The sequence below is a fragment of the Staurois parvus genome, unplaced genomic scaffold (assembly GCF_062004578.1).
Source record: "Staurois parvus isolate SC_StPar_1 unplaced genomic scaffold, SC_StPar_1.0 ptg000644l, whole genome shotgun sequence".
Taxonomy (NCBI): Eukaryota; Metazoa; Chordata; class Amphibia; order Anura; family Ranidae; genus Staurois; species Staurois parvus.
The window spans coordinates 1,652,979-1,677,914 of NW_028318440.1; the positions used below are offsets into that span (position 1 = coordinate 1,652,979).

The 24,936-nt window shown below is 41.6% G+C and overlaps 1 protein-coding gene across 2 annotated transcripts in view; it reads left to right on the forward strand.

Annotated features, from left to right (window-relative positions):
- ADAMTSL1 (ADAMTS like 1) overlaps nucleotides 1–24,936 on the forward strand; it is a 453,013-nt gene that overhangs the window by 246,129 nt on the left and 181,948 nt on the right. For both annotated transcript variants that reach the window (XM_089693959.1, XM_089693958.1), the window contains exons 10-11: nucleotides 10,417–10,467; nucleotides 18,491–18,695. In XM_089693959.1, the coding sequence (XP_089550085.1) occupies nucleotides 10,417–10,467; nucleotides 18,491–18,695 (256 nt within the window). The remainder of the gene's footprint in view (nucleotides 1–10,416; nucleotides 10,468–18,490; nucleotides 18,696–24,936) is intronic.

Genomic DNA, 24,936 nt, shown 5'->3' on the forward strand with positions numbered 1-24,936 from the left:
TGCGGCCCAAAAGAACAGGACGTCGTTCCCTCCCATGGCACTAGGATGCACTGGTCCCTGCTGGCTGGTCCATCCCTACTCCATCCCAACAAGGAACAGAGCCATTGCTGGCTACAGAGGACATAAGGAATCTTCTTCTAAATGCAGTTGTGGATGTTGTTGTTCAAAACTTGGTGATATACCCATATGTGACAACATAGTGTTCTTTTTTGTAAAGATGAACTTTAACTCAAACAGTAGAAAACTACTGCTGTATGGCCATTTTGTGTACCTCAAACTGGCTTGTTTGCTGTTTGTATCTTGTTTCCACAAGCTATTAGAAGATACTACCACAAAGAATAAACCATACAGAGATTGATGCTATTTTGCCACTAAGGGGATTTATGTTTTTCTTTTTTCTGAAGTGCTTGGAAGCTTTCTTTTATTGTGTTGTCTTTTTGCAAACAATTACTTCTTAGCTCATGTTGAAACAAGCTGCATAGACTATCCACCCATCATCACAAGTTTCCTCACCTCTAGACAAACCAGGCTGTCTTGATAATGAATGAAACTCTCAGGTTGAGTGGGGCTAACCTTTCACTTTTTCACTATAGTATGCTAGAAGCATTCCCACACACTGGTATTTGGACAAGCCATTAACTCTTAAAAGTTTTCAGAAGCAAACAGAATTAGAACAATCAGCACTTGTAGCCTGCAGCAGCATCTCATTAGATGTGTCTACTGCTGGCATGTTTTTCTTCTGTCCAGTCAGAACCCATATATGTGCAATCTTACTTTGATGAGATTGCCTTTTACTGTGTGTTATATTTTGGATTTTTATTTGTATAGTATACATTTTTCCTCTCTGATGATAGAAATGCAGATAATTATATATTAATGAGAGTCTTTGAAGAATTCTGGTTTCGTTATTATGCTACCTCTGTCTTCATCCTCCATCGAAAACCTTGATTAGAGAGATTTATTGGGATGGTCAGTAACAAGCTCCTTGTTTATTCATGCAGGCAAAGCAGCTTTGGCTGGGTAATTTGTAGAACATGTATTATGAACATATGTTTGTCTGTTCCTTGAAATTGAATAATGAAGTTTACTTAAAATATGTACAGTGGCTTTATTTTTTCCCTAAACTGAACAGTATAGAATGACGTCTTTTTGTGAGTAAGCTATTATGGGCCTTGCCTGTTTATACTTGAATGGTCTTTGCCCTAAGTTCTATTAAATGCAGTAAATGCACTGTACTGTGTAAGTACTGATGTAGGAACAGTATACCTTTTAGGTAAAGTAGTTGTACAGTACCAACAATTTTGTGCCATTATCGGCAGAAGCCCCAAGCTTACATCTCATTATAGCCATAGTGTGTTTGGATGGATTGAATCCAAACAAAAAAAACACAGCAAAGAGTTTTGGGTGCGTATGGATTTTGGCCCATGTAAGCTTCACGAAAATCTTTAAAAAAGTAGAGAATGTACAGGGAAGAGGGGATTAGGGATTTTTATTAAAGGGCTTTTTACTGCTTAGGTAGAAGACAAAGGTGCATTTCCTATGCCAGTGGTTCTCAACCACTAGGCTGTGGCCCACTGTCAGGGCATGGCCTCACTTCTCTTGGGCCTCCAGACAGTTACAGATCGACAACCTACTTCAGTGCCTCCCAGCTGCCATAGTGTCCCAAACTTGCCATAATTGCCTGCAGTGTCCCTCAACCCCTTACAAGGCCCCCAGGCACCCTGAGAAACCTCAGCTCTCACACCACAGTGCCCACAACCTCCCACTGTGTCCCCAGCCTGCTGCAGAGCCTTATGCCCCACATAATGCCCCCAACCTCCAACAGTATCCCACAGTGTATCCCAACAGTGATTAGCCCCTGCAGTGCCCTCCAATCTCCCACAGCACCCCTGCAAAGCCTCCAGGAGAGACCCTAAGCCCCTCCAGAAGCCTCACCCCTACAGAGCCACTTAGTCCTCGAGCAGTTCAAAATATATTTTGCATTCACATAATTTATTATTGTGTGAATATAAACTTTATTTTTACTATTGGGAATGGAAGGTTTTGGAAGAATTTACCAGGCCCTGCCCTCAGTAAGGTTAAGAACCACCCTCCTATGCTACTTATCAATAAAGAAGGTAGGGAGCTCTTGGATGGAGAAGGTGTTATAACTCCTGTAACATTTGTCTGTGTCCCTTCTAGGTAGATTTACCCTGTTTATTTGTGCAGATGAGAAGTGTCAATAAGACATAAAGTGAGGAAAAATCCAAAACTTTTGAGTTGTCACAAGAACAACAGGTGAAGGGAAACCTCCCATTAGGGTCTCCTAATCTGATGACAGCTGTCCAAAGCTAAGTTTCTGGCTAGCTTATGGACCCCATGTTTCTGGACAGCTCTTAGGATTGGGGACCTTGCTTCTGTGGTGGATGGAGGACACACACTGGGCAGTTTATTTTGCTGATGAGATTTTCCTTACATCATGTTTATGTTTTTAATCTGTCTTTTTTATAATAAACTTTGGCTGGTGCGCTTAGAAGTGCTTTATCTCATTATCATTTGCCTTTAACCCTTTGAGGACCAAGGGACGTATTGGTCCCATGTTTGTAATTGCGTGTATCATCTGGTTAAGAAAGTAAAACTCTTCTTTTTTTTTTGGTTTGAGTCAAAATATTAGTTCTTATCAACAAACAACAAATGGATCTAGCTTTTTGCCAATTATTTCATGAAATGGCTTAGTTACAGCAACTGAAGTGTACGAACTTTAAAAACAAAAAAATTGATTCTTTTGGTGTTCCAAAACCTTACGGTCCTCAAAGGGTTAAAGTATACTCCACTCTTTGAAAAGCTGCCCAAGTGCCTGGCTGCCTCACCTTATCCATTTATGGGACATTCACTCAGGACTGTAAGAGAGGCCCTCCTTTCCAGTGTGCTCTTTACACTTATTAACCACTTCAAGTCCGCACACTTTCACCCCCTTCCAGTCCAGCCCAATTTTCAGCTTTCAGCGCTATCACACTTTGAATGACAATTGCGCGGTCATGCAACACTGTACCCATATGAATTTGTTAGCATTTTTTTGAGACAGATAAAACTTTATTTTGGTGGTATTTATTCACCACTGGGATTTTTATGTTTTGCTATATAAATGAAAAAGTCCAAAATGTTTGAAAAAAAGTGGTTTCTTATAAAATTTTGCAAACAAATAATATTTCTTCATAAATCTTGTCCAAAATGTATCCATCTATCTTTTTAGTAAAAAAAACCCAAATTAGTATATAACCAAAAATTATAATTAAAAAAAAAATGTTCTTACATTTTTATTTTTTTATATTATTATACAGGATTTATATAGCGCCAACAGTTTGCTCAGCGCTTTACATTATTATTTTTTTTCATAAATCTTGGCCAAAATGTATTCACCTATCTTTTTAGTAAAAAAAAAATAACCCAAATTAGTTTATAACCAAAAATTATAATTTTTCAAAAATGTTATTTACATTTTTATTTTATTTTTTTATATTATTATTTATGTGTTTTTTTAACATACTGTCACCCTAGCAGTACAGTGTCACCATAGTGACACTGTACTACTTGTGGGGGGTGATGAAGATTTTTTTTTTTTACACTGATTGCTTTTGCACCCATAAAGGCTGTAGAAGCAATCATTTCTCCTTCTCTCTGGCTGCATTCTTGCAGCCATTGAGAAATACTGTGAGAGCTGTGATTGGTCACAGCTTGTCACATGGTACAAGGCTGTTGTGAATAGCCTTGTACCATGTGACCTCTGTGATCATTCACAGATTTCACAAGTAGTAGGCAATGATGTCTTTTTTTTTCTCTTTTTACACTGATTGCTTTTACACCCATAAAGGCTGTAAATTAATAATTTCTCCTTCTCGCTGGCTGCATTCCTGCAGCCAGTGAGAAATACTGTGAGAGCTGTGAATGGTCACAGCTTGTCACATGGTACAAGGCTGTTGTGAATAGCCTTGCACCATGTGACCTCTGTGATTACATGAATCAGAACCTCACACAGAGGTCCCGTACAGTGACCACATGAATAGGAGTAAACAAGATGTCACTTCCTGACATCCTCACTACTTGTGAAATCTGTGAATGATCACATGAATCGGGACCTCACACAGAGGTCCCGTACAGCGGTCTGTGATCTCCAGACACAGCGAGCACTGATCGCTGTGCTGCGCACTCCCAGAGAGCGCACACAGGCAATGGATGCAGGGGGACATTTAGAAACGTCCACCTGCATCGGCAGCACTCCTGTCCTGCCCTTTATCTACATGGGTCGGATGGGAAGAGGATAGGCTGTAAGAAAGGAATTGAGAGAGAGCACATTGCATCTCACTTCGTGTTATGTCTCTTGGATAGAAAGTGAAGGAAAATCTCCTCAATGGGACACAGGCAGCACAAAATAAACTGAAGCGGGTTTTACCCTTCTCTACTCTATCCAAACAAGCAAATTGTTTTGGCGATACAAACTCTCTAAGAATAGAAATGCTTTGATCCATGCTTGTGTGCATTCATAACCCATATATAATGCAGAATGACTGTTCACCGGTCCTCTACATGTTGCAGCAGTCTGTGCCTCGGCCACGGTTTTGTTTACAGTACCTGCACATTATCCAGACTTATCGCCCTGTACAATCTCTTTTGTTGTCAGTCATTTTTACCTCACTTCAGGTCACAAATGACTTTACCAAATGCCAAAGCACACAGATGGTTTCCTGGCTTGGAAAAGGCCTTGCTCTATCTATGGAGATAAGCCAGTAAGGAGTCCCCAGAGAGCGTTCGTTGTATCACTTTTTTATATTCAGATCAAACTAAGTGCAAGGCCCTGAAGTTTTTCTTGTAGCCCGTATGCAGTCAGAGGACGCCTGTGCTGTGGATTTGATCAGGCTCTGTTCTTCAAGTGATGAATAAATCTATATTATCGGGACAAGCTTTTCAGAATTTTCTCAGTAAATCACATAGGTCATTTCAGTTCATCCTAAAGTTGGCAGAATTCACAGGATGTTACCAGCCGGTTTTCCTCTTAACTTGTCACCACCACTTGATCATGCAATTCATTTAATTAGCTCTACAGTACAATGAGTACTGTGCTACAGTCTCTGCTATCACAGGCGGCCTCTTCCAGGAGATTACATTCATATACTAATTAAGGGGCTCAAACAGCGATGTGACTCATTTACTTCTATTTATTCACAAATACAATTTTATTTATAGAAAGTTGATATTTTAACCTTTTTGCTAATAGAAATAGCAGTAGTAGTCATAATATGAAAGATCAGCCAACCAACTAATGCCACTAATTTGTAAGCAGATACGCTAATTTAACATTTCACAAGCAGTTTCTCCAATCCTTTGATTCACTTCATTTACAGGATATCAAAAACCGGGTTTTTTAATTCCCTTAATCATCCAGGAACTGGGCAAATCAGCAAGTGAGTTTTAAGGCAAATCACACTTCATTTCTTCAGTGAAATATTTGATTTGCTGGCCTTCCAGGGGATTGGAGACCAATTTATTTATCTTTGATAGTCATTATAGTTTATTTATTTATTTTATTTATTACAAGTACTTATATAGCGCCATCAATTTATGCTGCGCTTTACATATATATTGTACATTCACATCAGTCCCTAACCTTCAAGGGGTGTACAATCTAAAATCTATATATTGCTCATTCACATCAGTCCCTAACCGTCAAGGGGTGTACAGTCTAAAATATATATATTGTACATTCACATCAGTCCCTAAGCCTCAAGGGGTGTACAATCTAAAATCTTTATATTGCACATTCACATCAGTCCCTAACCCTCAAGGGGTGTACAATCTAAAATATATATATTGTACATTCACATCAGTCCCTAAGCCTCAAGGGGTGTACAATCTAAAATCTTTATATTGTACATTCACATCAGTCCCTAACCGTCAAGGGGTGTACAATCTAAAATATATATATTGTACATTCACATCAGTCCCTAACCCTCAAGGGGCGTACAATCTAAAATATATATACTGTACATTCACATCAGTCCCTAACCGTCAAGGGGTGTACAATCTAAAATATATATATTGTACATTCACATCAGTCCCTAACCCTCAAGGGGTGTACAATCTAAAATATATATATTGTACATTCACATCAGTCCCTAACCCTCAAGGGGTGTACAATCTAAAATATATATATTGTACATTCACATCAGTCCCTAACCGTCAAGGGGTGTACAATCTAAAATCTATATATTGTACATTCACATCTGTCCCTAACCCTCAAGGGGTATACAATCTAAAATATATATATTGTACATTCACATCAGTCCCTAACCCTCAAGGGGTGTACAATCTAAAGTCCGTAACTTACATTCATACATACACATACTAGGGACAATTTAGACAGGATCCAATTCACCTACCAGTATGTATTTGGAGACAATAACATAACAATATGTTTTAGGGCTTGTTTACACTCGTATCTCACTCTGAGGAGCAAATAGTGGTGGATCACTTTTCAGAAGGTGTTTGAGAGGCGGTGAGGAGGCATTATCTCTCCTCACTGCCTGTTTAACCCCTAGAAGCCTGCACCACTGTATCTTAACCATATGCATTACACGCCCATGACCTTGCAGCACAGCCATTCACTTGAATGGGTAACATTAGGCAGGCAGTCTTAATTCTTGCCTCAGGCATGAAGCAAAGCAGTACAACCACAGCATATGTACACCCTCATTTACTGCCTATGCAGCTTAACCACTTCAAGTCCGGACACTTTCACCGCCTTCCTGTCCAGGCCAATTTTCAGCTTTCAATGCGATCACACTTTGAATTACAATTGCGCGGTCATGCAACACTGTACCCATATGAATTTTTTAGCATTTTTTGAGACAGATAAAACTTTATTTTGGTGGTATTTATTCACCACTGGGATTTTTATTTTTTGCTGTATAAATGAAAAAGTCCTTTTCTTATAAAATTTTGCAAATAAATAATCTTTCTAAATATTGGCCACAATGTATTCAGCTATCTTTGTAGTATTAAAAACCCAAATGAGTTTATAACCAAAGATTATAATTTTTCAATTTTTTTTTAATATTTATATTTATTTTATTATTTTTTTTTAACATACCATCACCCTAACAGTACAGTGTTATACTGAAATACTGTGAGAGCTATGATTGGTCACAGCTTGTCACATGGTACAAGGCTGTTGTGAATAGCCTTGTACCATGTGACCTCTGTGATCATTCACAGATTTCACACGTAGTAAGCAATGATGTCAGAAGTGACATCTTGTTTACTACTGTTCATGTGATCTCTGATTGGTCAATCAGGGATCACATGAATCGGGACCTCACACAGAGGTCCCATACAGCGATTAGTGTTCCGCTGTGTCCTCCGGACACAGCGGGCACCGATCGTGGTGCCGTGCATTCCCAGGGAGTGCGCACAGGCAGTGAATGTGGGGGCCGTTTATAAAAGGCCATCCGCTTCAGCACTGCTCCCATCCGGCCATTTATGTACATGGGCCGGACGGGAAGTGGTTAAAGTCGTACTATGGGTTATCCCTGTCACTTTATTTTTTGCCAGCTGGGTTCCATTAGGGAGATATACCTTCAAGTATATCCAAAATAGCAACATCACTGTAAATTAAGGGATTTCCTTGGGGACCCCCAAGTCACCAGAACTAGTGTCCCCCTTGGAAAATTTCTGCTCTATTGCTTTTCTGGGGACAACCCAACATTTGTTTTTGTTTTTTTTTTTACATTCACTTTTGATGATCATGGCAAACAGGACAAATGGAGAGGGTGAATCTCCCTAAGGGAGGCACAGACAGCAATAAAAATGTAATAGGTAATCTAATCCCTCTCCACTCTGTCCAAAACTAAAAAAAAAAGGTTTTGCTTTTAGTTATAGGGTAAAGCAGTTGGGGGGGGGGGGTATAAACACAGCATACCCATGTTTTTACCACCTCCCAACCAGAAGTGTGAACAATGCCTAAAGTAGATGTAAACCTTAACTGAATGATACTGAGTTTGCTAAAGCACCGTGTATCATAATCAGTGCTGCCATTCTCCTGCAACGTCTTTGCAGCAGCTTCTTGTCACAAGCAAGCTGCATGCTTTTTTCAAGGCATTTTTCCTGATGGGGGCAACGATGGACCATGTCTGAGTAATATGTGTTGAAATACTTTGGAAATGTGTGTGACAGAGTGACAGGAATATAATTGGAAGGCAAGGACGGAGCGCAGTCACTTACATAGTTATTCTGGTTGAAAAAATAGACAAGTCCATCTAGTGCAACCAAGAGAGCAAAAAACACACACAAGTAGAAAAAGTCCATATACCCAATCCTATACCCACAGTTGATCCAGATAAAAGCAAAAAAAAAACCCAATAAAGCATGACTGAATTTGCTGCAGTGGAGGAAATAATTTGTTTCCTGATTCCCCGGGAGGCAATCGGAAATTAACTACCCCTGGTCACCCTGTAATACAAAGTGCACGAATAAGGTTCTTTATAGCAGGACCACCATCTATTATTTTACTGAAATCAGCTGATAAAAAAAAATATTTTTTAAGTAATTTTTTTTTAAATTACATTTACCTGTTAAAGAGTATATGAGAGTTTAGTGATTGGGTTTTACATATGCTTTAAAGTGTTACTAAACTCAGGACCCTGCATCCACTATATCTGGTCTCCCTGGACCCTGCATCCACTATATCTGGTCTCCCTGGACCCTGCATCCACTATATCTGGTCTCCCTGGACCCTGCATCCACTATATCTGGTCTCCCTGGACCCTGCATCCACTATATCTGGTCTCCTTAGACCCTGCATCCACTATATCTGGTCTCCCACAGTACACACAACATGGAAGTGCAAATATTTTAATAAATATAAACTGCTAAATACCTTTTCTCATAAGCTTAAGTTAGAGCAGTCTTGTGGCTTCTATCAGTGTCCAGCAGAGCACTAGCTAATGCTTGTAGGAGGAGTTTTCCTTCTGCTCTAAGATGATAGAAATCCCTTGACCTCTGTCTGGATAGTGCTGATTGGCCCTGTGCTGATCACATGTACTCTCCCAAGAAAAAAACACCCCTCTAGCAATATACACCAAACTGAGCATGTGCATGCCTAGTCTGGAGATAAGTGGTGGTCGCTTGAAAAAGGGGAGGAACAGAGAACAAAGGATCAAACAGCCTTTTTCCACAATGCAGAGGATTAACCCCTTAGGTTCCACAGTGAGTATAGCAAGCATGCTTTACTACATATACAGACTGATTTTACTGTTGTGGGTTTAGTAACACTTTAAGCATTTATCTGAAAGGATTTAAGACAAGCAACAGGAAGTTGTAAAAAAAAACATAAAACACAATGCGTAAGCGATGCAGCAACAGTAGTTACACCTGCGGCTAGATACATGGGCTCCAAGGAATAGGGCCTTGAATGTGACTTTGTACTACTATGAGCTAGTGCTGTGCATCAAATCATCCCTCCAATGACCTGCTATGGGCTTTTCCACTATTCACATCATTATTTCTTCTTGCTCTCCCATATTAAATAAGCCTGGTAATGTTAAACAAATGTTGAGCCATCTCAGTTGACATGACTGCTCAGTACTTGATTGATAGCCAGGGGAACTGCTAATAGCAAAATAATGCAGATGCTTCCCCTAGAATACTTATCCAGTTTAGCGTATTTTATTTTAATATCCCTAGCACTAATGTATTTCTGGAGCGTGCATGCCAAGCAGCACAAACTACATATCTTTGTTTAGGATAGAGGATAACTAAGACCAATTGAACGCTAATAACATTTATATTGGAATCATAGACATGTCATTTTAGACTTGTACACTGCTAAGGAAGTGTTTAGCATACACATAGTATTGACCCCTCTCAAGGCACACATGTGCTGTGTCTTCTACATCTATGGGCTCCCCCAAGGCTTGCCTCCTAAGCAGCTGCACTTCGACTGTGATTAAGCTCTTCGGAGTAAAATGCATTTATTTTATTGAAGCAGACCTTCATTGGGGTCAGCAGCCAGAGTAGCTTACACCAACCTACAGATATCCTTAGAAATACTCATTTTTAACAATTGCCAGCATTCCCTAATTGCCAGTTATACCTCAATAATAAACCTTCATTCACGGGTGTATTTACTTTATCAAACAACAAAAGCTCACTCTTGTATTAGATCAAGTGATCAACCATCTTTAGCAGACACATTTACAATGAATAACTCAATGCATTTGAATAATATTGGGCATTCATTTATCTTAGTAATAATGCTCTGAGTATTTATAGATATAGAAAGAGCAGATCCAAGCAGAGAAAAAATTCTTGTTAGGTAATTCTCATTACAGGGAGATTTCCTGCATTCCTTTTTGTATTGACGAGAAAACTTTTTTTTTCTTACAGTGATGGTTACAAGCAAATTATGCCCTATGATCTTTATCACCCCCTTCCCAGGTATGTATATCTTTTGTTTACAATGAGTAGGATTCTTGCATGAATGCTTATACGGTATACGGCTAAATAGCAGTCTTGGTTTTATAACTGCATAGATGCTGTATGAAAGGTAAGGTTTATGTGTGATCCCCTGTACATCTCTTTGCCAGTCCCAGAATGAGTATTTTTATTTTCAAAAAAGTGACAGTGGTTTTCAGAGTCCAATGAAATTTGCTAGGCCCAGAATGAGTATTTTTATTTTTAAAAAAGTGACAGTGGTACAATGAAATTTGAAAATTAAAGCCATATAGCTGAAAATAAAGGGGATAATTCATTACAAACTTTTCCAGACAGTATGGCTCTTTAAAGTGGCCTGTGCCAGATTTAAAAAGCTCTGCCACCCATTTGGTAGTTTTAATGACAGCAGATTCAGGTAGTTTTAAAAAGTGGTGCTATAGCTACACCAAGTTCAAAAAGAATTACTTCCAATTTGTAGATAAATAAACTTGGGGCATTAAGATCAAATTAAACTTGGCATAGAGAGACAGGCAGAGTGCCTGTCTCTATATACTGCTGTGTAACAGAGGGGCATAATTACCACTGCTACCCCCTTCCCACCTGTCACTGGTTTTTAACCACTTCCCTTCTGGCCCATGTACATAAATGGCTGGAGGGAAGCAGTGCAGAAGCGGGTGGCCGTTTATAAACGGCCTCCACATTCACTGCCAGTGCACGCTCCCTGCACTGCGATCTGGTGTACGGGACCTCTGTGTGAGGTCCCGATCATGTGATCACTGATTGGCCAATCAATGATCACATGAATAGTAGTAAGCAAGATGTCACTTCCTGACATTGCTTACTACTAGTGAAATCTGTGAATGACCAGAGGTCACATGGTACAAGACTATTCACAACAACCTTGTACCATTTGACAAGCTGTGACCAATCACAGCTCTCACAGTATTTCTCAATGGCTGCAAGAATGCAGCCAGAGAGAAGGAGAAATGATTGCTTCTACAGCCTTTATGGGTGTAATAGCAATCAGTGTAAAAAAAAAAAAATCTTCATCACCCCCCACAAGTAGTACAGTGTCACTATGGTGACATTGTACTGCTAGGGTGACAGTGTGTTCAAAAAAACATAAATAATAATATAAAAAAAATCTAATAAAAATGTAAATAAAATTTTTGAAAAATTATAATTTTTGGTTATAAACTAATTTGGGTTATTAATTTTTTTTTACTAAAAAGATAGGTGAATACATTTTGGCCAAGATTTATGAAAAAAGATTTTTTTTTTGCATAATTTTATAAGAAAAACACTTTTTGTCAAAATTTTTGGACTTTTTCATTTATATAGCAAAAAATAAAAGTCCCAGTGGTGAATAAATACCACCAAAATAAAGTTTTATCTGTCTCAAAAAAATCCTAGAAAATTCATATGGGTACAGTGTTGCATGACCGCACAGTTGTCATTCAAAGTGTGATAGCAATGAAAGCTGAAAATTGGCCTGGACAGGAAGGGGGTGAAAGTGCCCGGACTTGAAGTGGTTAATGATGCTGTCACAGCCAAAAGGCTTTTAGCAACCAATGATGCTGACAGTGAGCAGAAATTGATGGGTAAGCTAAGGGACCAGTTCTCCATCAGGATCTGCTTGTGATTCACTGCAGGCACTGGGAAGATTTTATAGCCAATAGCAGGATGTCTATTGGTTATGGATCCACCCACTGCCTACTGTCAACCACAAGGAGAGCAGACCTAATGGGGAACTGGTTTCTGTTAATCCCCATCAGACTCCCCCCACCAAGCTTTAAAACTCCTTTGCAGGTCTGTGTGAAAGGTGCAGTGGCAGGGAGGAAGCTTAGCCACACTGAGGACAGAGTGTCAGAAGCCAACAGAAACATGAATTTGTCACCCGCACCTACATTTATCGAGTGGACGCACAATGAAGAATATGACACTCTTTGAGAATTCCACTGAGAGTACCTTGTGGTCATTAGGCGTAACATAAATGGCACTATGAAGTTTAATGGAGTGGGATTTTTTCAGCAACACAACCATGTTCTGTTAGTATATAGAAGTTTTAAATTTGCTACTATTATTCAGTAATACTTTTAAATGCCCAAAAAATAGCCAGTCTGTCAAATCATGAATACAGACAAAAACATGAAATATGTAGCATGTGGTCTGTGAAGTGTAGGTTTGTTACATGTTTCCTGTTCAAAAATTCTATTCTTGCTTATGTATAGGAGACAGGCTCTTTTTAACAAGACTTTGACTTAGTTATTTGCACTATAATTTGCTTGGTTATAGTATTTTTTATAAAAGCATAGTTTACTGACATATGTTCTCCTGTATTTGTTCCATGAGTAACATTCTTTGGTTAGCCCAGCCCTGTAAAGAAGTAATGGCAGTAAAGAGTAATGGCAATGCAGGGTTTACGCAGAGGCATGCGTGATTCAGTACAATGAAGGCAGACAGTGAGTGACAGCCATTCCTATTCACCACTGCAGGAATCACTTACATTTTAAATCCATGCTGAAAACCATTTCAGGCAAACTTTGGTCTCTTAATTTGCAGCAGGCAGGGATGTTGTTCATCATGTTTGGATAATAGAGTGTAAAATTGCTAATCATGCCTTAAAGTGGTTTTTATTATGTTAAGGCTATTAAAAAAAAGTGTTCCTTCTCTGTTGCTTCCATACAAATATCCTCACGCTGTTTTATATGTCTTCTGTAACAAGGTCATTATGTTTGATTAAATGGTAAATTATAGAACCATGAAACATTGCCCTTTTGAGCTCCAAAAGAGAATTTACAAAAGATTGATCAGACAGAATATAAAGAAGAAAACCTGTGTTCACTTTAACCAGCAAATCAATTTATTTCTAATTGTTACAGTCATTCTTAAGTTAACTTTTTCATTTTTAGATGCCATGTTGTGTTAATAAATGAGAAGTTTAGTGGGTTAAGCTGGCCATACACGTGTAGGTTTTCAGACGAGAATATTGGTACGAAAAGTCGTACGAAAATTCTTTGAACATTCAGTAAATGGACGAATGTCATTTGAAAATTGTCTTTTGCTTTTAACATTGGAGTTTAAAATGAATGTAATTTCTGAACAATAACCACATATACTGGCCAAAAATTTGTTTGATTAAGAAAAGTTTTCCTTCCTGCCCCTTCGAATTCTCCTGTCACTGCAGTCGAAAACAAACATCAATTTGACCACACTAACGATTAGAAAATCAACGAATATTCTTGAAACAAAAATTCTTGAATGAAAATCTATGTGTGTATGGCCAGCTTAAGACAAATGATGGGAACTAGTGCCAGTGGCATAGACACTGAAGTTTATCTTCATTTTAACACAGCACAAAAAGTTGAAGTAATTCTAAATGCTCCCTTTTATTTTTGTTTTTAAATAACACACATGGTATACAAACCTTCCCTGTGCAATAATTTTGCACAGAGCAGCCCTGATCCTCCTTTTCTTGGGTCCCCTGCTGGCACTCCTGCCCCCCCTCATGCTGAGTACTGGACACAGAGTCATCTCAGGAATGAGCATGCACAAATGCCCCCATAACAAGGAGCTTGCTATGGGGGCATTTGTGCATGCTCGCTCCTGAGATGACTCTGTTCATAGGACACACAGTGTGCAGCTCAGCCCCGCTCCCTCCTCACTGGCTGTGATTGACAGCAGCAGGAGCCAATGGCTTCTGCTGCTGTCTTTGAGCCAATGAGGAGGGAGAAATCCCAAAGAGCCGTTGCTATCATGCACATCACTAGATTGAGATCAGGCTCAGGTAAGTATTAGGGGTTGCTGAAGGTCGGGAGCTGCACACAGAAGGTTTTTTACTTTCATGCATAGAATGCATGAAGGTAACAAAGTCTTTTGCCTTTAGCAACACTTTAACCACTTGCCCTCCAGAGGATTTACCCCCTTTCTGACCAGGCCATTTTTTGCAATACGGTGCTGCATTACTTTAACATGCAACACTGTACATAAATGAAATTTTGTTCCCACAAATACTGCTTTTTTTCAGTGTTATTTAATCACCTCTGCATTTTTTATTTTTTGCACTATAAACAAATAAATACCAAAAAAAACCCAATATTATTCACTTTTTGCTATAAAACATATCTAGTAAAAAAAATTTAATTTCTTCATAAATTTAGGCCAAATTTATTCTGCTACATGTCTTTGCTAAAGAATATCACAATGCATGTAAATTAATTGGTTTACGTGAAAGTAATGGCAATTACAAATGACGGTATATATACTGGAATTTTTATTATTATTCTTTTTATACTAGTAGTGGCGGTGATCAACAACTTATAGCGGGACTGCGGCAGGCATTCTGACTCTGGGTGGGAACTAACTACCACTGACATCCCAATGACACTAATACAATGATCCATGCTAATAAAAAGCACTGACTGTACTAATGACACTGGGCAGGAAGGGGTTAACATCTGGGGCGATAAAAGAGTTAACTGTGTGATGTGTGCTATTTTGCATAATGTTCTGTTTGTGTTTTACTAGGGAAACATGCTGCTGTGTATTTCCCTGCTGTGCAGAGAAATACACAGCAGCATGATCCTCCTGGCAGGAGTGAAACCTGTGTTGTTTACACACAGATCTCTCCCCTGTCAGTTTTACTTGATGATCGTTGGGAGTCTGTGGGGAATCTCTGGCCAGGACCCGATGATTGACATCCATAGCCACCAATGACGGGGCAGGTAGGGCGGCACATGCGCACACCCCCTGCCCAGAAATATAAATCATGTATATATACGTGATTTTGCTCAGCCCTGCCACCCTGTAGCAGTAGTTATAGGGCAGTGGGCAAGCAGTTAAGTATATCCAGACACAAAGTTTTTTTTCTTTTTTCAATTGTGGACAGAACCAAAAATGGTTATGAAGATATACCCTCTCAATTTGTCCTGGTTACTGTTGACACCAGGGCAAAAATGATTTGAAATCTAAATATTAACTAGCTGGCACCAAAACAGCAGGTGAAGGGAAACAGACAACTATAGAAATACTGACGGGGTCCTAACTATTTCCTAACCTATCCAAAACTGAATAAACATTTTGGATGCTGATGTACAGAAGATGCTTCACTCTATAACTGTATGCCTTGACCCAGCTCAATTTCGGACATCAGGGATTTCTTGGAGGACATCATTGTGCCGAGCCTAATGAGAACCCCCATTTTTTCCCTCTTTCATTATTATTATTAAGACTTTAATATTATGTTATGTCCCTGGGAGCTCCCACAGTGCTTCATATAGCAGAGATTAGAAATAGTTAAGTAAAACCACTGCACAGTAGAAGTCAGGAGTCGTTTTTGAAGTAACCTGATTCTTGCATTGCTCCTGCTTCTGAGATCATTTTTTTAATGACCTAAGCTTCCAGCCTGGCTTCTCCTGAGTGTAAAAATATTAGTTTTAAATCTCATCTTACAGGTCTAAAGTCAGAGCTGCTTTAATGATCTGAAGAAAGTCCCCATCCAGCTCGCTTGGAAACCGGATGCTCACTATTGTTCCTTACACAATATATTTAAAAACATACAGTAGCTAAAGCTTTTCCAGTTCTCGTGTCACTTTTTTCATAGGCTTTGCCTTGCACTGTAACAAAAAGTCTTACATATTAGCATCACCATTTTTGCTGAAAATTTGGAAACAACATATTCTGATGCCATTCTTTGCCTACCTCCTGTGATGCTATAGTGATGATTGATGTCTGGAATCTCTTTTATGATAGAAACCACTGTCAAAATAATCGCTGGTTATTGTCTGGGCATTGTTAGTTCTCTGTAGAGCAATATGCCATTTTTTTTTAAGTTGTGTTATTATTTGATCTTTTTGTTCAAATTCAAATTTGCAATTTCTATTCAATTTGCTATATAGCAAGAACAGGATATTGCAGCAACGCATGATGAGCACACCATGTTTAAGTCTGGCAAAGCGAAAGGCAATTGTATATGGGAACCTTTATTCAATATAAAGGTGCATAAAGCCCATACTTCATGTTTCATTACACACCAGTACACAAACAAAGCACACAGCGTGAAGTTGTTTCTCTGTTTCAAGCTCAGCTGTCCATGTACACGATCCTTTCATCAATGCTGTTCCTATTGAAATGTTCAGTTTTTATTGCTAAATTAAGAAAACATTTAACAAGACGAGTACAGGGCAAAGGTAATTTAGTGTGAGCTGCCTTTAGTCAAAAGCCTACTCTGTCAATTAAAAATAGAGGTTGTACTCTACCCCAGCCTTTTTCATCCAGGTACTCTAGGGTGTCTTCAGGTTTCTTCGGGGGTGCCGTGGCAAAATGCCTAAAAAGTGCCCAAAAGATTGTATACACGCCAGCCTGCCTTTAGGTTACACAAAGCCACAAGTTTTCATTGTGCACCATTACAACTTTCCAGCTGCCAGCGACTTAACAATCAATGATGTCATCAGTTGGTAAGAAGGACATCTGGCCCTTGCACGGCATCTTTGCTTGCCCCTGCCCTTCCCTTCTCCATCAGCACTGGGGTCACATTAGCTGAGTGAGAGAGAGAGAGAAACTGAGGGAGAAGAGAAACAATGGAATACTACTCAGTACCAGTGTGCAGTAGTGTATTTTCTTTGGAAGAATAAATCACCTCTAAAGTTGGGTGTCCTACATGTGTGGATGTTGCTGTGTCCTGTAAAACGATTCATTTAGGTTTTTACCTTTTGTAATAGGTGCCTCAAGATTGTACAGTATTTTAAAGGCTGCTTCGAGATTGTGCAGAATTTTAAAGGGTGCCATAACTGAAAAAAGGTTGAGAAACACTGCTCTACATCATTATCTTCAAAACACAGCTTTTTCTCAAAAGTAAAAACCTGTTCTAGAGATTAGGATCTGATAAAGTGGTATTAAACCCAAAAACAAAAATGTAATATATTGCAGTTTACCAATTCTTAGATGTGATGTCTGCATTATTTTTTATCTCTATTTTTCACCTGGTGATTCAGCCAGTAAAACACTTCCTGTCTTAGGGTGTCTCCACTCTGGATAGAGGAACAGTGGAGCCGCCCTTGGACAGTAACATCTAGCCAATCTAGGGAGATGATAGTGTTAGATGCATTAGCAGATTTAGATAAACTTGACTATTAAATACAGTAATTCCGAACTCCAGCTAACACTTTTTAAGCATCTACAACAGCAGGTTTTTTTTCACTTTTGGAATAAAGGTTTAATATAAATTAATAAAAGCTGACCATTGTAAGCACCCTGTCAGTGGTAAATGGTTTGTCTCAGCCCTCTAACTGCCACTTTTGCTGTACAGCTTGGTTTGTTAAAGGAAGTTGAAAAATAACAGACTTACTGGCTGGATCACCAGACAAAAATAAAGGGAAAAATCCCCAAAAAAGAAAAATATTGCAGCCACCTAATTTAGAATTGGTAAACTAAAATATTTGCATTTTTATTCTTGGGTTGAATACCGCTTTAAATGATAAGTTCACCTTTTGGCTAAAAATAATTAATGCACATTTTTTTGCAGGTAGAAAAATGTGCATTTATTATTTTTGGTTGCAGGAGCCTATAAAGCATTGCAACAGTGCATTGCAGATCGCTGGTGCCATGCAGATCTCCTGCAGACCTGTCAGTACATACCGTACTGGCAAACAGATATACTTCCGGGGAGATTCAATGAACTACTACAGCACGCCACAGCACCGCGGTAGTTCATTGAGAACTACAAGCCAACAGCCGCTAAGGCTGTCTCCCCATTCTTCTTTCACAGGGAGGAGGGGGGGGGGGGCAGTAGGCAGTAGCTGCAGCACTGGGAACATGTTACATGTTCCACCCTAAAAAGCGGTGGAACATGTAACATGTTCCCAAAGGTGAACTTATCCTTTAACTATTTTCATTGAAATGAGCTTTGTAACTAAAATTGTATGTTTTCCAATTATTTCAGAGTCTTAAATTTTTTCATTTATAAAAATATATATATTTATCATATTTCTAATAAGTATTCAGTTTTCTATTTTCTTATTTTTCTAAGATGGGAAAGTACTCCCTGGACTGCTTGCTCTTCGTCTTGTGGTGGAGGCATCCAAAGCCGGACAGTCTCTTGCGTGGAGGAGGATATGCAGGGCCATATCAGCTCTGTTGAGGAATGGAAATGTATGTACAATCCAAAGATGCCTATTGTCCAGCCCTGCAATATTTTTGATTGCCCTAAATGGCTGGCTCAGGAGTGGTCACCGGTGAGTTTCCCATACTTCCCATTATTTAGTCATATAACATATAGTATTAAATACAATATGTAAAGTGGAACTTCAAATAAAAATTATAATCTGGGGAGATCATCCTTATGTCCTATATACATGTTCCACTTCACTGCCATATTTCAATATCATTGTAAACATCCTGCATGGAAACAGAATTCACTTTACATAATTTTCCATATGACATGGATGATGGGTTTGCCTAATCACCCATACTGCTTTACCTGCCAAAGGATTGATAATCCTGTACAGGCAATCTTGTGACTGGTACACACATTTTCCAAAATACACAACCACATGGATAATATTTAGTTCTTAATTTTAAAATTTAATCTTCCTATGTCTCCTCTCCAACCTCCTTTCTGGACAATCAATCTGTATCATAACCTCTGTCCATTAATCAATGAACTGACCCACAAAGCAGTAATGCAAATCCAGCATAGCAGAGTGACCTACAGTGTTTATAAGTGGTGTGTGTAGCTGAAAATTGATTGGCCAACTACCTATCTTTGGCAGGCAACATATACAGTATGTGGGTATTTTATCTGTGTATTTACCTGTTTGCCTAAAGTCCCACTTTAAACACTTGAAACCTTATTCAGTACCAGTTTATAGACTGTCAAGTAGTCACAGACTTGGTGTGAGGGACCGCCGAGCGGCACCCCTAGCACTCCACTGGTCAGGCGTGCCCAGAGCGCGGAGTCTAAGCCCCAGGGTACTTGTTCACCAGGGCCCCTGATGGTGGGGATGGACTTGTAGTACCCCGAGACCAGGTCGCCACTACTGAGCACACCTGTCAGTGGTAGGAGTGTTCGCCAGGGGCTCCAACCATGGAGAGCCAGATGTGAGGAGGCCGGGTGACCCCGATGGGATGGATGGCTGAGCAAGTGCGAAGTCAGACAGGCCGAGTTGGTAACGTAGAGGACGGTAAGGTACAAGGGAGCAGGTAGAGAATCGTCGGGTCACACGCCAGGTCAGCAACAGGAGGTCAGATCTAATGAGGCGCATCCAGGGAGAGAGGTCAGGCAAAGCAAGGGTCTGGGCAGGAGAAATCAGCAGGTCAAGAACAATCCGGGTCAATAAACTTACAAGGCACAGGTACAGAATCACAGGAAGCAGGTAAGACCAGAAGGCAACGAAATGACAGCTCAGGGACATTTAAATATCCCGCCCTGCGCTGCCATTGGTGCCCAGCGGGCAGCCGCGGCTTCTACTGCGCATGCGCGAACTCGAACGCCGCGGCCGGCCCGGACCTAGTGCCCGTGTACAGGGCGGAGCAGTGCGCCTGTGCCGGGACCATCGCGGCAGGGATCGAGGGGATCCCTGACATTGCCCCCCCCCTACGGGCAACCTCCGGATGCCCACCCGATCTCTCCACCACGGGTGATCACAAAGAAACCTCCGGACAAGTCTAGGTGCATGGACATTATGGGCTGATTCCCACGAATTGTCCTCAAGGCCGTAGCCCTTCCACTTGATGAGAAATTGGGTCTGGCCCCCCCTTCGTCGGCACTTCAGGATTGCCTCCACCTCGAATTCTTCTTCCTCTTCAACCGTTACGGCCTCCGGGGGCCTGGATTCCCGTTCCGGGAAGGCATCAGGGACCACCGGCTTCAACAGGGACACGTGGAAGACAGGGTGGATCTTGAGTGTCTCAGGGAGAACAAGTTCATAGGCCACTTCATTGACCATCCGTTTGATGCAAAAAGGTCCTCTAAATTTAGGTCCCAACTTTTTTGACGGGCAGAGCATCTTCAAGTTTGATGTAGCCAGCCAAACCTTCTCTCCGGGCCGCAACACCAGATCCCCTCTTCGCTTCCTATTAAAAGCCCTCTTGTAGTCTTCTTGGGCTTGACGGATGGCTTCCTGTAGTTTTTTATTGTTTGAAGTGAAAAAGGTTAGTGCATCCTGTGTCGCTGGAATAGGGCATTCCGGGACTAAATCCGGGAGGAAGACAGGATGAAACCCATAGTTGGAGAAGAACGGGGACTGCCCTGTTGCTGAATGGCAAGCGTTGTTATACGCGAATTCCGCCAAAGGGAGAAGTGGCACCCAGTCGTCCTGAGAGAATGATGTGTAGCATCGCAGATATTGCTCTAGGGTCTGATTGGTCCTTTCGGTCTGACCATTGGTCTGAGGGTGAAATGCCGAAGAAAGGGATAGCTTGATATCCAGGGCTTTGCACAATGCCCTCCAAAATCTCGAGGTAAACTGCACCCCTCGGTCCGAGACAATGTCTTCGGGAACCCCATGCAGTCTAACGACCTCTCGAATAAAAACTTGCGCCGTCTCGGCTGCTGATGGAGTCTTCCGTAAAGGAATGAAATGGGCCATCTTGGATAAGCGGTCCACGACCACGAGAATTGCTGTGTGGTCCAGTGAAGGTGGAAGCTCGACTATAAAGTCCATAGAGATTTTCTGCCAGGGCCGTTCAGGGATGGGTAATGGACGTAGCAGGCCCCACGCCTTATTTCTTGAAGGCTTGTTCCGCTGGCAGATGGCACAGGAGCCCACGTAACTTTTACAATCCTTGGCCATGTCCGGCCACCAGAAGGAACGTCGGAGAAGTTCCAGGGTCTTGACCGGGCCAAAATGTCCTGCCATCGGGTGGTCATGGCAATGTCCCAAGACTAAGGTTCGGGCATCCTCCGGCACCACAATCCGGTCCTCCCTCCATAGGAGTCCCCCCTTGTTCTGGAGGGGCGCCCCATCGGAGGTAGACATCGCTGTGGACGCTCTCAGGATCTCGGAGCGAAGGTTCGTCTGGAGGGCCAAGAAGTTTCCCGCAGGCAGAATAGTGTCAGGTACTGGGATCTCCTTGGCGTCCTCGTACATACGTGACAACGCGTCTGGCTTCGTGTTTTTTGAACCCGGCCTGTATGTGATGTGGAACTGGAACCTCGAGAAAAACAATGCCCATCTTGCTTGTCGTGCGCGCAGACGTTTGGCCGTCCTCAGATATTCCAGGTTCTTGTGGTCCGTGAATATCAGGATGGGATGTGAGGCACCTTCCAGCAGGTACCTCCATTCTTCTAATGCGGTCTTGATAGCCAGTAGTTCTCGATCCCCAATGTCGTAGTTCCTCTCCGCAGGGGTAAGTTTCCGTGAGAAGAATGCTACTGGGTGAAGTAATTCCTTGGCTCCCTTTCGCTGGGAAAGGATGGAGCCAACCGCATTTTCTGACGCATCTACATCTAAGATGTAGGGCAGGGAGGCGCCGGGATGACCCAGAATGGGTGCCGAGGTAAATAACTTCTTTAGTGCTTCAAAAGCTTCCTGTGCCTCTGGCGTCCATCTGAATCGCGTCCCAAGCTTGGTTAACTGAGTGATGGGGGAGACCAGACCCGAGAAGTTCTTGATGAACTTCCGGTAGAAGTTTGCGAACCCGATAAAACGTTGGACGCTTTTCCTGTCCGTGGGTTCAGGCCAATCTAGGATCGCAGAGACCTTCTGAGGGTCCATTGCGACCCCCGTGGTGGAGATAATCAGACCCAGAAATGTAACGCTAGCCTGTTCAAAGCAACATTTCTCTGCTTTAGCGTACAACCCGTGCTGCCGCAACCGCCCCAACACCTTTGTTACATGTACCCTGTGCTCCCCCAGGGAGGATGAGAAAATCAAAATGTCGTCTAAGTAGACGATGACAAATATGTCCAGGAAGTCCCTAAAGATGTCGTTTACAAAGTGCTGGAAGGTGGCCGGCGCATTGCACAACCCGAAAGGCATGACCAGGTATTCGAAATGGCCAAAACGGGTGCGGAAGGCCGTTTTCCACTCATCCCCCTCCCTTATGCGAACCAAGTTGTAGGCTCCCCTTAAGTCCAGCTTGGTAAATACTACTGCAGCTTTTAAGCTCTGGAATTATTCTGGTACCAGTGGTAGTGGGTAACGATTTTTAATTGTGACCCTATTCAGCTCCCGATAGTCAATACATGGCCTCAAAGTCTTGTCCTTCTTTTCTACAAAGAAGATCCCTGCACCTGCTGGGGAAGTGGAGGGACGGATGAATCCCTTCCGGAGGCTCTCCTCAATATAATCCTTCAGGGCCCCTAATTCTAGCTCAGAAAGGGGAAAAATTTGCCCAAAGGGAATTTCAGAACCGGGTAACAGATCAATAGGACAGTCATATGGGCGGTGGGGGGGTAGAGTATCTGCTCCCCGTTCACTGAACACATCAAGAAACTTACAGTTGTGTCCAAAATTATTCAACCCCCAATGCTGTAAAGGGGTTTAGGGACTATAGTGTACATTTGGAATTGTATTCAGAATCAAATCCTACAAGGACGTTGTAACTACCCAAATGCAACTAAAATGACATCAATTGTTTATGTAATACAGTAGTAAATGGTTCTTATGTGGTTTCTTCATTGCCACAATTATTCAACCCCTTAAAGACTACCACTCTGAAGAACAGAGGTTCATACAGGTGCTTTCCATCAGGTATTGAAAACACCTGTGGATGTCACCGAGCAGCAATCAAGCATAATAAGCACCAATTAGGCAGCTTTAAAATGACTGTGATACTCAGCTCCTTCTAGACATTTACTGGTGTGGTTACAAACATGGTGAAGGCAAGAGAATGGTCCAGGAAGACAAGAGAAGAGGTGATTTCTCTTCACAGGAAGGGCAATGGCTATAAGAAGATTGCAAAGATGTTAAACATACCAAGAGACACCTTAGGAAGCATCATTCGCAAATTCAAGGCAAAGGGCACTGTTGAAACGCTACCTGGTCGTGGCAGAAAGAAGATGCTGACTTCGACTGCTGTGCGCTACCTGAAGCGTAGAGTGGAGAGAAGTCCCCGTGTGACTGCTGAGGAACTGAGAAAAGATTTGTCAGATGTGGGTACAGAAGTTTCAGCCCAGACAATAAGACGCACACTGCGTAATGAAGGCCTCCGTGCCAGAACTCCCAGGCGTACCCCCTTGCTGTCTCCAAAGAATAAGAAGAGTCGACTGCAGTATGCCAAAAGCCATGTGGACAAACCACAAAAGTTGTGGGATAGTGTTCTGTGGACTGATGAAACAAAATTAGAACTGTTTGGGCCCATGGATCAACGCTATGTTTGGAGGAGGAAGAACAAGGCCTATGATGAAAAGAACACCTTGCCTACTGTGAAGCATGGTGGAGGGTCAATCATGCTTTGGGGCTGTTTTGCTTCTGCAGGTACAGGGAAGCTTCAGCGTGTGCAAGGTACCATGAATTCTCTTCAGTACCAGGAGATATTGGATGGAAACGTGATGCAGTCCGTCACACACCTGAGGCTTGGGAGACGTTGGACCTTTCAACAGGACAATGATCCCAAGCATACCTCCAAGTCCACTAGAGCATGGTTGCAGAGGAAAGGCTGGAACATTTTGGAGTGGCCATCGCAGTCACCAGACTTAAATCCGATTGAGAACCTCTGGTGGGACTTAAAGAAAGCAGTTGCAGTGCGCAAGCCTAAGAATGTGACTGAACTGGAGGCCTTTGCCCATGAAGAATGGGCGAAGATACCCGTAGATCGCTGCAAGACACTTGTGTCAAGCTATGCTTCACGTTTAAAAGCTGTTATAACTGTAAAAGGATGCTGTACTAAGTACTAAGATTGAATGTCACTTGGGGGTTGAATAAAACTGATAATGCTGTGAGCACAGAAAAGACATTTGTGGTTATTTCATTATAACTGTTATGTTATATTTGTCTGACCTACAAGTGCCTCTTTAATGTAAATGTAAGCAAGATGACTGAATGATCAAAAGCAATGTCAAACTGGCCAAAACACTCAATTTCAGTGGGGGTTGAATAATTTTGGACACAACTGTATGATAGGCTGCAGGAATCACTTGTTTTAGGCTGGCATCCCCTTCTGAGCACAGGAGGACCTGGGGGACCTCCGGGCCCGAAGTTCGGCACAGTTCCCGACAGTATGGGGAAGGGAACGAGACAACCCCAGTTTCCCAGTCAATGTGGGGGTTATGGGCCCGCAACCATCGGAGCCCCAGAATGACTGGGAAAAGGGGTGATGCAATAGCATCCAGGCGGAGGAGTTCCCGGTGCTGGCCGGCAATGGAAGTCACAATGGAAGGGGTCTCCTGGTTAACCACCCCTGACTTTATCCAGGACCCATCAGCCAAAAAGATGTGAAACCCCTTCTCCTTTGGACGGAGGGGGATACCCTGCTGGTGAGCAAAATTGATATCCACAAAACAGCTGCATGCCCCCGAATCAACTATGGCCG